The 12,836-nt window shown below is 39.9% G+C and overlaps 1 protein-coding gene across 1 annotated transcript in view; it reads left to right on the forward strand.

The window, feature by feature from the left end:
• Nucleotides 1-807: 807 nt before the first annotated feature.
• The window catches only part of MTPN (myotrophin), a 48,416-nt gene continuing 36,387 nt past the window's right edge, over nucleotides 808-12,836 (forward strand). Inside the window, exon 1 of the mRNA XM_026119750.2 lies at nucleotides 808-1,265. Coding sequence (XP_025975535.1) covers nucleotides 1,194-1,265 — 72 coding nt within the window. The 5' untranslated portion in view covers nucleotides 808-1,193. The remainder of the gene's footprint in view (nucleotides 1,266-12,836) is intronic.

Here is a 12,836-nt window from a genome sequence, read left to right on the forward strand (position 1 = left end):
GTGGAGTGCTCCCTCCTCCCCATTAATAACAGTATTACTACCTTTAAAAAGTATCTGTATTTTTTCATACTATTGCTCTAGCAGTCACAGTCAAAGCAGTCCTAGCTCCAGGGGTGTTCAGGATGGGGCCTGCCACGTGGGCGGCTGCCTGTCAGAAGCCACACCCACGGCACCTAACGCGCCCGAGGCTACATACTCCACACGGAAAACACGTGGTTTCAAAAAAAAATCACAAAGTGCCATCATTTAATTATCACATATTGCCTTTTATGTCGCGCTGCTCATGTTTCAGAAGCACTACGGTCATTATTCGTAGCACGTTCAAGCACCTCGGGTTTTAAGAGGAGGCACTTGAACGCTTTAGCTCCTCGGGTGTGAGTTTGGACGCAGGGGCCCGCCACCCCCCTGGGCTCAGCGCGGCCTGCTGCGCTCCCCTCGCACACGCGCCTCTTCCATACAGCCACTCCAGGTATCACGTGTGGTATTAAAAAAAAAAAAAAAAAAAAGAAGAAGAAGGTTTTCTAAGGCTGAATTTCAAACGGCTCCGTCTGCACCTCGCAGCAAGTTCAACGGCCCGCTGGGCGGGGCAGCGGGACGGTTAGCGAAGCACGGCGCAGCCCCGGCGCCATGGCAACCCCCGGGCAGCCGGGGGCGGGGCAGCCGGCGGGGCGAGGCCGAGAGCAGAGCGATGCGCATGCGCCACACCGCTTTCCCCTTCCCCCCCCCCCCCCCCCCCCGCATTCCCTTCTCCCCCCCTCCCGTATCTCCGGGAGCAGAGGGACGCTGGGGTAGGTGCAGGCGCAACAGCGCTCCGGCGGCATCCTGCGGACAGCGCATGCGCAGCGCGGCCCGCTTCCCCGCGTGGGTGTCTCGCTGGGGTGGGCAAGGAACGGCGGGGGGAGGGGGGTGCTGAATGAAAACCGGAAGCGGAAACGCCGCGGGCAAATAAACCGCTTTTCCTTCAGTTAGGCGGATTCCGCCCCGCTTCCCTCGACCGCTGCGCTCGGCCCCGCTCCCGCGGCGCTGAGCCCTAACCGCCGTAACTGCCGCCGGCCTGCCCTGCCCTGCTGCCGGAGCCCGCGGCCGCCGCACGGGGGAGGGGTTGCTGCCCGTCGCGCCGCCGCCTTCGCGCCGCGGAGCTCTTCCCGGGCCCTCGCCGTCTCGCCCGCCCGCGTCTCTGCCTGGCGGCCGCGATGTCTGACAAGGAATTCATGTGGGCCCTCAAAAACGGAGACTTGGATGAGGTGAAGGACTATGTGGCCAAGGTAGGCGGCGGGCGAGGCGGCGCTGCAGGCCGAGGAGGGAGGGATGTGCTCGACGGCTTCAAGGGCCTCATTTCGGGGGGTCGGCCTGGGGGGGGGGGGGGCGGGGGCTTGCGGAGGCAAGTGGCTCGCAGGATCTGCGACCTGCTTGAGGAGAGCCTTTTGGTCGCAGCTCTGAGCTTTTAGCGGTGGTGAGGGTCTGGGCAGGACATACTTCCCTTCCACTTGCGGGAGCCCTCTCAGTTACTGCGTGCTTCCTCCTTTTCTCCCCAGTTGTCCAGCCCCTCCCCCCGCCTCCTACCGACCCTCCTACATGCTACTGGAGTTATTATAAGTCTAGTACGCGGAGTTTTGTGGCACGAGTAGTTAATGTCCTGGTCCTGCTTTGCTAATCTTATGTGTGTATATATATGTGTGTGTGGCCTTGGTTCGGTTATCCTCCCTCCTTGTGCTTCAGGGCTCATCCTTAATAGGGTGATGTTAAGCTACCAGGTGTGTTGAGGCTTAATTCATTAGCCTTGTGTGAAGTGTTTTGAGCTCCAGTTAGGGCAAATACTAAATGAACAGTAGACACCTGTGTAATGACTGAAAAATTTTCAGATACTTTATAGTATTTGCAGCCTGGATTCTGTCCTCATTTGCCTTCAGTTATCAGTGAGGTTTGTGGGAAAAGTGCCTGTACATGACAGCTAGATTCTGCTTCAGTGGATTCCTTAGTGTTCAGGAATACTGGCTAGAAACTATTATGTCAGAGTAGAGGCTCACAAGTTTTTTGGTTTATATGTAATTTAGCTATATTTTAGACCTCTGAACAAGTTAATGATTGTCTTTGGGAGCTTAAGCTATTGACAAGTGCTGACATAGCTTGCCATGGTGATTTAAATTCTTCCTACTCCAGTTGTGAGCTTTGGTTGAAAGTTGCTCAAACTTGCAGTACTCTTGGCAGAAAGAAATGTGTGTGAGTACTTCCAGCTGCTTTAGTACAAAGTCCAGTGGCTTAGCTTGAATAGTCTTCTCTGGCAGTTTCAAATAAGCTACTGGACTTTGCATCAAAGTGGCTGCCTGCTCACACACTCTGCTCTGTCTATGAAATGCTTGAGGTAATAACTGGGAATAGTAATGTTATTCTACTTAAGCCATTTTTTAATGATTGTGTACCTATGTCTTGCTCTTTTTCTATTCAAGAAAGTTGGATGCTACACTGGTTTGTTTTCGTTTCCTGTCAGTCTTGGACTGCTAGAATTTTTCAGCAAATAATGTGCATTGTTACTGCAGTTATTGTAGGAATTCTGTATATCTAGAGAGCTCAGTACACGTTAGCAATTAACAGATTCTTGTCTATCAGTTTCTGAGACAAAAACACTGACAGTAACCATCTTGAATCAGTTTACATCTGCAAGATCATCAGAGTACTAGTTACACAGGTTTTTCATATTTCCACCCTTCCTGGGTGGCTCTGCAATAGATACAGCAAATGGGTTTTTGTGAGCACTCTTAATCTATTTCAGTGCAAAGTTAAATACTTAGTTCAGTTTGCTGCTGAAAGTGGCTTGAGCCAGCCTGGCTGATGCTACAGTGAAGAGGGTGAAGGCATCTGCTCACTGCACTAATGAGGCAGAAACTTTTAGAAGAGAGATATTAGACATGGTTAGATGATAGTAAAAGAAGCCTACAGTCCTTGAACAGTCTTACATTTCAGGACTGCTGCTAATGTAGAAAGTGGAAAAAAAAAACATGGGAATTTTCTGCATGTTTGTGACCTAATCTTGTTCTGTTTTTTCCTGCTTTCAGATATGCTTTTTTCCTCAGTTGTTAAGCATCCTACTAGCTAGAGAAGCAAAAAAACAACAACAAAAAAAACCCTCTAATGTTCTATTTTCAGGCCTTTGTTTGCCTTGCCACATTGCAGTTTAATAAACTTTTAGCCTGTTTTCCTGTGGAAACAAAGCTTACATGACCAAGTTTGGCTGACCATCTTCCTTCTCCTTGTTGCTTGTTAATCTTTTTTGCTTACTTTCTGGTAATCTTTACACGGTAGAGGTTTTCAAAGGTATTGGTGGGTTTTCTGAAACTAAATGAACTAGAAGAGGAGGGAGATCTTACGGGGAGGAAAAGATTGTGAGAGTGAGCTTTTGCTTTACTAGACAACAGGAAATATGCATTGAGTAAGGGAAAGAGAACTCTCCAGGTCCACTGACTGTAGGAAAAGCCTCAGCTGGAACCTGTACCTTGTTTCCTAAATTAAACAGATATGTGAGGGCAAATGGAACTTTGGTAGTTCCAGTTCTCAGAAAAGTATTGTCTTCTCCATTCTGTGTGTTCACTTTTGACTATCTTGCTTATTAGGTATATAGCTTCTGCTCCCTGCTAATTTTCTGTTCCAGTTATGATTTAGCATTCAGGGATTTTACCAGAATTATATACAACTTTACACTAGTAGAAATTTCCTCTTATGTAATGTGGTAGGGAGTCTTACATATCTTGCTAGCTGCATCTTCATAAAATACTAGTTTTATTCTCTGTTTTCTTGAAACTTCTGATTCCCGATTTCTCATTTGTTTTGGTTCTTCTATTCTAAATTCCCCATTAATTCATTGGACGCAACACTACTTATAATCTTGCCATTATGCTACTGATTGCATCATAAAGAGTTTGACTTCTGATTCTGTTTAATATCTGAATGGCAGGGCTTGAAATACTAACCACGTGACCATGGGAGCATTAAAAATAATAGTATAGGAGGACATCATCAGTGGGGTTATAAGAGCTGAACTCTGATAGTCGGTCATGGCTTCTCCTCACTTGTGCTGTCATAAGCTACAAAGGTTCTGTCTTTGGAATCATTAGCATCTATTTTTTCCACCTCAGGTTTGGTTAGTAGGTATCAAGAAGTCTGGCTTAATAGATCAGTTGGAGAACTTTGATTCAAACATCAGGTGAAACCCACAGTACCATGTGGAAACCTTTCTTTTCAATGGTTGATCTGTCCTTTTTAAGTAGAGAAAGTTTCTGCTACTTCAACAGTTTTTGGACAAGGGAAGGATAGAGAGGTAGAAGGAAGAGTCTCAATTTGTTTTACATATTTTTATGTAAAGAGATTTTTGTCTTACTCCAAAGACACATTCTTCAGAAAAAACATCTTTCACATAAACAGTTCTATGTGGTTGGCAATGAAACAGACAAATGTTATTACTTTCTTGCTTCACAACGGAGATCTTAGTACTGCCAGTGTGGGGGTTTGGAAGGCATGGCTAGTTTCTACTTGATTAAAAATGTGAAAGGTTATTTCTAGCATTTGAATAGTCCTACAGGGCTTCTTTCTTTTCAATAAAAGCATCTTAGTCTCTGTGTTTCTCAACTTGTAATAGTGTCAAGTTTTTCTTTATGGTAAGTGTTAATTTCTACTAAAGTACTGCAGCTATAGTCTGTTAAGACTAGCTGTTAAATATGGTTTCATCTATTTTTTTATAATGACTAGATAAAAAGTAGTTTTTACTGTTTGCTTTCTTTGATGTCTTCCTTTTAAATATAGCCAGCATATGTTGCCTACAGAGGTGTCTTTGCAGGGCTGGGTTTGAAGTAATTCTTCACTCTTCCCACACACATCCACTGAAATTCTTAAAATTCTGCAAGAAAGCAGAAGCTTTCATAGCAACAAATGAATCAAATGTGCAGTCAAATGAATTAGAAGAGCCCATGCAGAACTGAGAAATTTGCTTCCTTCAGGAAGGGAACAGAGAGCTTAACTACTGTTTGAAAGAAGAGCAGGGTATATTAAGCCTGCAGAACCTTACTTTATTAACATGAATGATATTCACTCTTTTTCCTTTTCTTTTTCCTCCTTCTTCAGTGGAATGAGATAAGCTGTATAATTGCTTATAAAGACTTTTCTGTCAACAGAAGTACACGTAATGTTTTTAGCTACCCATAGATTTCTTGGGCTAAATGTAATTCCTGTTCAGTCACTAGGCACAAAGATTTTGGCAAGATAAATTTGGATTTGTAAGAAAGAGGTAACAGTTTTTTTTGTCCTGGAGTAATTGCATCTCCCATACCTTAACTGACAATATTTCATTTCATGAGCTGTTGTAATCCTCTATTTTATTGCCTCCTAAACATGCCACTGGTTACAGTTGTATTTGGCAAATCAACTGGCCTAATGCTATCTATAGGTAGAACACTCTGCCAGACTGGAAGTACCAGATTTTTAGTGCTGTGAGGACAGGAAGTTGGGATGATGGTTGGCTATGAGATGAGTGTGGTTAGAAAATAAGTCCTGTGTTATGCTTATTTATTGGGCATTTCTGGTGATGAGTTGGGGGTTTTGTTTTTGTTTTCTTGTTTTTTTTAAAGGCTAGAGGAGCTTCAGTGACTTGGACTAGAAAACAGAGCAACTACTTAGCGTTCTTCACAAAATTTTTATAACTATAAAAAGAAGTTCTTTGAGGTGTACTGTTATTTGTACAGACATCTTGAGAAATGAGGAAAACTTCACTACCGCAGAACTAAGTGGAGAGACTGAAGCAAAAAAACATGATTTTGAAATACTTTTTTTTTTCTTCTCCAAAAAGGGATTGCAATCAGAGGTGGTGTTGAAGTCTTTGGGTGTTGTGAAAGAGAAGATGCTTAAATATGTCTGTGTTGAACATGATAAGCAAAGAGAAATAAAGGAGAAATGAATGTATTTAACTTCTTAGGGTAACCTCCTTTCTTTTGTGTGTCCATAGAAATAACTTCTACTCCTTCAGGAACCAACTAAATGAAAATAAACATTTAAGTCAGCATTATATATAGGTGGATTACTTGAGTTACAGATTAACTGTACCATGGATACATTGAAATCCCCCAGTTGGCTCAGTATGTAGTCTGCTGAAGTGCAGTTCATGATTATGGCCTATATTGGTATCTGGATTGCCTCAGATATGGAAACAATTTTCTTGCTCTAATATAAGCCTGACAGCCTTGTTGCATTATAATGCTGTGTAAATGCACCTCTGTGGTTGCGTAGGAGCATATCAAGACTAGCACTGACCTGGAGCTGCTGGACTGAGTTTATTCCATGTGAGGCCATTCAGGTGTCTCTGTATTGTAGCTCCCCAGTGTTCTGATAAAGAAAAACCCATACAGTACAAGTATTACCTGGAATATTCCAAGCCCTGTGTTATTTTGATTTGATTACCCTCAAGTGTGCTCGAGGGTGATCACTTGAGATACAGTTTTGTTTTACTACTTAGAGCTGCTTAAGCTTGGTCTTAAATTTACATTTTGTTGATTTGAACATGAGCTACGATTTTCTATTATGAAACAAAATGGTTGCTTACTACTGAATGGCTATGAAGGAGTGGGGAAGAGAAGTCTGTTAAATACTCAGTTGTGTGTTTTTTTTTTTTTTTTAAATAAAACGTCTTGAATGTACTAGAACAGTATGGCAGCTACTCTCTAGTAGTGGGTACAGTAAGATGTAGAGGTAGATGAAAAACACCTTTTCAAGATGGGTAGTAAATTCCCCCAGTCTGATTCAAGAGGATGTGTGGCAAAGAGCAGCTCAGAAAAGTTGTAAGTTTGTGCATCACTTCCTTGAGTAGTTATATAGGGAAAGCATAGGATAGTAAACTCAGTTGCTACCAAGAGCAGCGGTTTGGGCACGTGTGCAGAGGTCTTTTTGCTTTGCTGGAAACTGACTAATGAAAACTGGTGAATTCTGTAATATTTAGTTCTTAATTCTATAAGCCTGTGTGTCAGCTATTACTGTTTATATATAGGAAACATAGGGTTCTGGAGACCTTGCAATGAGATATGCAAGACTTAACTAAAGGCTAAACAGTGATATCAGTGTCCTCCTTTTTTAAGGTTGCATATGCTGTCCCTACTGAATTTTAATTGATAAGACAATGGTAGCAGGAAAAATAGGACGAACATCAGGAGAGTCTTCCTGACTTGGCATAGAATGGATCAGCCAAGTGAAGTTATGGATTTGAAAAAGTGATTTCCAAGGAGGAGTATGGACTAAATTGTAAATCTGGTGGCGTGCTGGAATGTATAAATCACTGACTGACCAAACATGCCAGTGTTCTCAAGTCTACCCATTCCATGAAGATACATACATAATTGATTCTTTGAAGTATTTATATAAGCTCTTTCCATCACAAATGTAATTGGAATTAATGATAGGACTGATCATGAATCTGTGACTTCTAAATGCAGTAGTTTTTTTTTTTTTTTTTTTCTTGAGATGTTGATGCTTGGCCAAAGATCATTTTGTTGTTCAATGGGCCTCTGCACTCTGAAACTCTTTGGGAATTTAAAAGATTGCCTATGCATGTGACTCATGTTTGATATCTTTGAGAGTGTTTCTTTTCTGCCCAAATAAAAAATTACTCTTTCATATTTGCTTCTCTTTGGGCTGTTCTAATAGTACTGATTTACTCTATATTTAAGTAATTTTCTGCAAAAAAGAGGGTGATCAAAATTAGACTTTATAAAATGCTGAACTTAAATTTCTGTTGTTGAAAGTCTAACATATTCCATTACCCAAATCAAAAGAGAATTTTATCTCTGCAGTGGTGATATCCTGTTTCATCTGAGTTAATCTTTAGAATATACATCACTAAGTGCTACAGTACAAGCAAGGTTAGGAGTGTTATAAATAACCAGCAGAGCTCAATGCTGTGAGAGAATACTTACTTCTAGTACTGTTCCTTTTATCCCTTTCCTTCTTTTTTTCTTACTTTGGTCTTCCCTCCTGCATCAATTTTATCTTTACTACATTTGTGTTCCAAGCCCAACTCTTGTCTTCTGGTTCACTTAAAGTTACTCTTGACTTCAGCACAAAGGCATAAGGAAGATGAGTCAAGCTTTCTGCAAATCCAAAAGACCAGTTCTGTAGTGGCTTGTACTCTGTCTCCATTTGGAAAGATAGGTGGAAAACTCTTACTTGTGAAGGTTGTGCACTTGAACGTTGACTAGTATACCATGAAATTGGTGAGTCATGCAGGCCACATAAGTAGTAGTGTCAGAATGCGTAAGTAAGGAAACACCTGGACAGGTCACAATAGTCTGAACAATTTATATATACTAATTTTAAAGGAGTGTATTCCTAGCTGTTAAGGAATCAAAACATGGAAGGTCAAATGTTCTACCTGAGGTTAAGTAGAACATCTCAAGTCCAAAAACTTTTTAAGATTAGAAAGCACTGTGAAGGTGTAGTGGAAGGTCAGAAGAGGAAACTGGGGAAGGTATGGTAAGCCAGGGAATGCATTTAATCATATTGTTTAAATCAACATTTTTTATATACATTCCTGGGTGAGTGTCATTAACAGCGTGTGTGTTTTTGTTTGTTTGTTTGTTTGTTTGTTTGTTTTCGCTAGCAAAATTACTTATGCTAGTTTGAGCTTCTGGGTAAGTGTCCAGACAAAAATGTGAAAAGTTAGTTTTCCTTTTTGTATGTATGTACCTAATTTGTACAGTTTCAAAGTTTAAAGTTTTCAGTAAGATATTCTTGACCTTTCTTTTCCTGCCAGCAAGAGCTCCTTCTTGAATGTAGCATCTGCCTGCCAGTATAGTTCTGTGGAAAGACAAGTAGTCCTTTGGATGGATAGATCTCATATTACTGGGACAAAAGCAGTAACTGGAGTTAAGTGCCAATAAGTGACCAGGCTGTTATACAATGATTGCTTTTCATACGTGTTACAATATCAACTGTTTAAAACAATTAGTTGTTTTCTGCTTTAGTTTTTTTTGAGGCAGGGCAGGTGCAGATCAAAATAGTACGATTCATATCAAAAAGCTGGAGCTTCTAGTGGGATGTTGGAGGTTGTATTCACTCTTTCTGTTTTATATTTACTGGAAACTCTTGCCAAAGCCTATGATGCTTTTAACCATCGATGATAAATCCCTCAATCAAATGCCAGAGAGAGGAGGGAAACCTGTCTCAGACAGTGAAGGCTCTTAGGTCTCTGACTTGGAAAGAAGTCAGTATTAGTGTGTCCTTCTGAATAAACCACAGTTCTTGTCTTGATTCTCAGTTTGACTAGGATGTACTTGTGTAGCAAAGGGTGTGTGGGGGAAGATATTAGTTTGATTTTATTCTGAAAGTAGTTGAAATCCTGATGGGATAGAGTAGAGAGGGAAAGAGGAACATGATCCTATGAATTCAGTATCATAATGCATACGCACATGAACACGGCTTTAAAGTCGTTTGGAGAACTTAGTTTTTGGTGTGTGTTAGTGCTTTGGGGCTGTTTTTGCAGTCCTAATGTTCTTCTATCTTTTTTTTTTAAGGCAGCGTAACTCTGTAGTTCAGTACAGATAGATAGGTAATACACTAAGGGTTATTGCATTCTTCTGAAGGGAAAAAAAATCCTTTGTAGATTTCTTGCTGTATCAAGAGTTATAGTCTAGATTTTCATCTTTGCTTATATAAATTGCTGCCTGCTTCACTGGTTACAGACCAAAGGGTAAATGGTGAAATCACTTTACTTAGCCCTTAGCTACACTTTGAAAATTGAATAGTTTAATTGTGCACAGTGGCTAATAAGCTGAACAGACCAAAACATCACTAAAAAGGTATTCTGGAGATTTGTCTGTCATATTTCCATACAAAGTTCAAAGAATATTCTACTATGTATCTAATTATGGAGTAGGCTTATAAAACAGCATTGTGTGCTCAGAGATTCTTATGAGCTAAGATCAAATCTTGGTAGTTATTGTTGGAGGACTCAGTATTTTCTTTCCCCAAACTCCAGTATTTTTTGAGCTTTAACAGAGTTGTCATCCATAAACTAATGGTTGGAATCAAGGGGAAGGAGATGAGCTGTAAAACCATTTGAGACAAAAGCTAGAAAACTGTTTGTAGAACAGTAACAAATTATTTTAAAGTCTATCTACAGGTCATCAGTGATCTGTTGCTACTGTGAATGCAAATGCCATAAGAAATAAATGTTTAAACAGGGATTTGTATGGTTGTTCAAGAACTCTTTCAATATTCAAATCGGGTAATACAGTATCAGGTAATACAATTGGCAGGAGGAAGTTTCAAGTCCCTTATATAAGAAGAGAAGGGTCTCTTCCAGTTTCTCTGGGGTGAGATCTGCATTTCTATGCTTGGTAATTTGTGAGCATGCCCAGAGTGTGTGTGTGTGTGTGTGTGGTTTTTTTTTTTTTTTTTTTTTTTTTTTTTTTTTTTTGGCAGGATCATTTCCTTTCTGAGATCTGGGATCATCTTACTTTTTGGATTACTGACTTCTCCATACCTTCAAAAATAGTACTAACTCTTCCATGGCTGAAGGAATAGGATATTTGTCTTGGTTTCAAAAAACTGAATATGGCCTGTAATGAAGCATTTAATTATGTTATATACACTTATTTTGGAGATAGTAACTCAAGAGTAAGTAAGTTTCGTTTCAAAGTTTTTACCTTAAAAGACTTAATTCATAAAAGTAAAATGTTTTGTTAATTAGAATATAACATGAAATATGTTTTAACTCAGTTCTTGGGGCAAATTAGCTAATTCTGTAGTTGCCAAACCATTTTGGATGCTAAATCATGATGAAACTTGAAGAAATTTATTCTTGTAGATGGTCCAGTATCAATCTTGATCCATTTTAATGGAAGTAGTATTGTGAAACTGAATACTCAAGTATGTTAGTGTTTACGAAGCTATTCTGTGTTAATGCATATGTTATCAAAGTAAATACTGTTGAGGCTTGTTTCTTAGTCTGGTGAGGCATGCAGTATTTACTTAGTGGATTTAAAGAATAGCTTTTCTGCTCGTGTTTTTTAGTTTCGTGTTTTGTTTTCGTATGATTCCGTATATATAGATTGCATCAGCATGACAACAAAAATACATGTTAAAGCTGAGAAATTCTGAAAACTCATGATCATTAATACTGCTGTTGGTATTTTATATCATATGCCACTATGTGGTGAAAGTCTAAACTCGGTGTGTGGAGAAAAATAATGCCTGTTAACCTGATTCAAAATGTACTTAGAAGCTAAGGTTTGAGAGAACAATTAATCTTGCCTTGGGTATATCCTTTGTTTAGATACTAGAGAAAGAAGTCACACTTAAAATGCTTAGCCCCAATTATAAAATTTTGTATTTTTTAAAAACTATAGCAGTAACTTTTGTAAGGCATTGTACTTACTCATCTCCCCATTTATCCTCCCATAGCTTTATAACAGAGTGCCACCTCAGTTTTGAGAACTGTTTATTTTATTTTTGATCAGACTTAGCGATCCAAAGCTCATATCAGTGGACAATATGTACTGAGGATTTTAATATTTTTTTGTTGTTTTTATTTTGGTGCTCTCAAAATTTCCAAAAATGTTGTTGTTCAGAGTTAGCCACTAAGTGCAGATTGGATCATCACAGCTCTTATTCCTTGCTGACCTAGCTAGCTTTTGGACCAATGATCTAAAGATGGAAACAGTCTGAATCCTATTACCAAACCCCTTAGTGGTTTTATCCCTGAACTTAATATTTTACCTTAATACAAACTTAGCGGCGCCAAAGAAGGTCATGTATAGCATAGCGCATTCTTGTTATCTGTCCAAATATGTTTGCAGACTTCTGTGACCAGAAGATATGACAAGCTAAGCCTGAGCTTGTGTGAAACTACTGGAGCAGGTGTTAACATTTTGTAGGAGATTGTTCTGTTTTGATAATGGTATCTGCTATTGGTTTGTGCGTAGCAAAAAAAAACAAATGACTGAGACCTCAGCTGGTTTCTATTTTAGGTATGGCTGACTTCTGCTGTTTAGTGATCATTTGGCACCCCCATTGTTTGGTGCCCCCATTACACTTGGGGAGGGGGGAGGCAGAGGTAAAGCTACTACTTTCAATAATGCACACATTAGACACATTTCTGAAGCCAGGACAGTTGCACAAGTTTCTGGAACCTTTTGCTGGACACAGTATGTTTGTCTTTGTTCTATAGAACAACTCCTGTATCAGGTTTGTTTGTCTCTAAAAATGCTGATACAACAACTGAAGCACAGATGGTTCAGTTATGCAGTTTGCTTAGCAGTTTGCTTCTGGAATCATTCTCTTGAGACAAAGGACCTCAGATTGCATTTGATTACAGTGGAAAAGCTGGATACTTGTTTACTACTAACTGTTAAAACAGAAAAGTAGGCTTGTTAAGTACCTTTTTGTTGGCTTAAGCCAACAGAAGTGTACAGATGCTTAAAATATTCTGAAAAGCCTTTATAACTAGCAAGGTAGCATAGGGTTCATAATTCTTTCTTTAAACTTGTGTGGAGTAAGTATTGATGTTATTAGAAGTTAAGATTTATATCAAAACAGAAAATCGCATACTTGAGTGAGAAAGATATGTGTATTAACATACACAGGGATCTACATCTGCCTGCTCTGGTTGTAGAACTTGTTGCAAAGTATCTAATGGAGAGACTCTTGCTACCATGAGAGCAAATACCTCTGCTGTTAAACAGGTGAGGGTCTTTTCTGGGGAATGTTATGTTGAAATTCTTTGAGTAGCCTTTTTTCAGTTTCTTAAATACTGAAACCAAGGTGGATATAGTGAATTAAGCTAACAGGAAAGGATCTAGAGCAGC

The sequence above is a fragment of the Dromaius novaehollandiae genome, chromosome 1 (genome assembly GCF_036370855.1).
Source record: "Dromaius novaehollandiae isolate bDroNov1 chromosome 1, bDroNov1.hap1, whole genome shotgun sequence".
In the NCBI taxonomy this organism is placed as follows: domain Eukaryota; kingdom Metazoa; phylum Chordata; class Aves; order Casuariiformes; family Dromaiidae; genus Dromaius; species Dromaius novaehollandiae.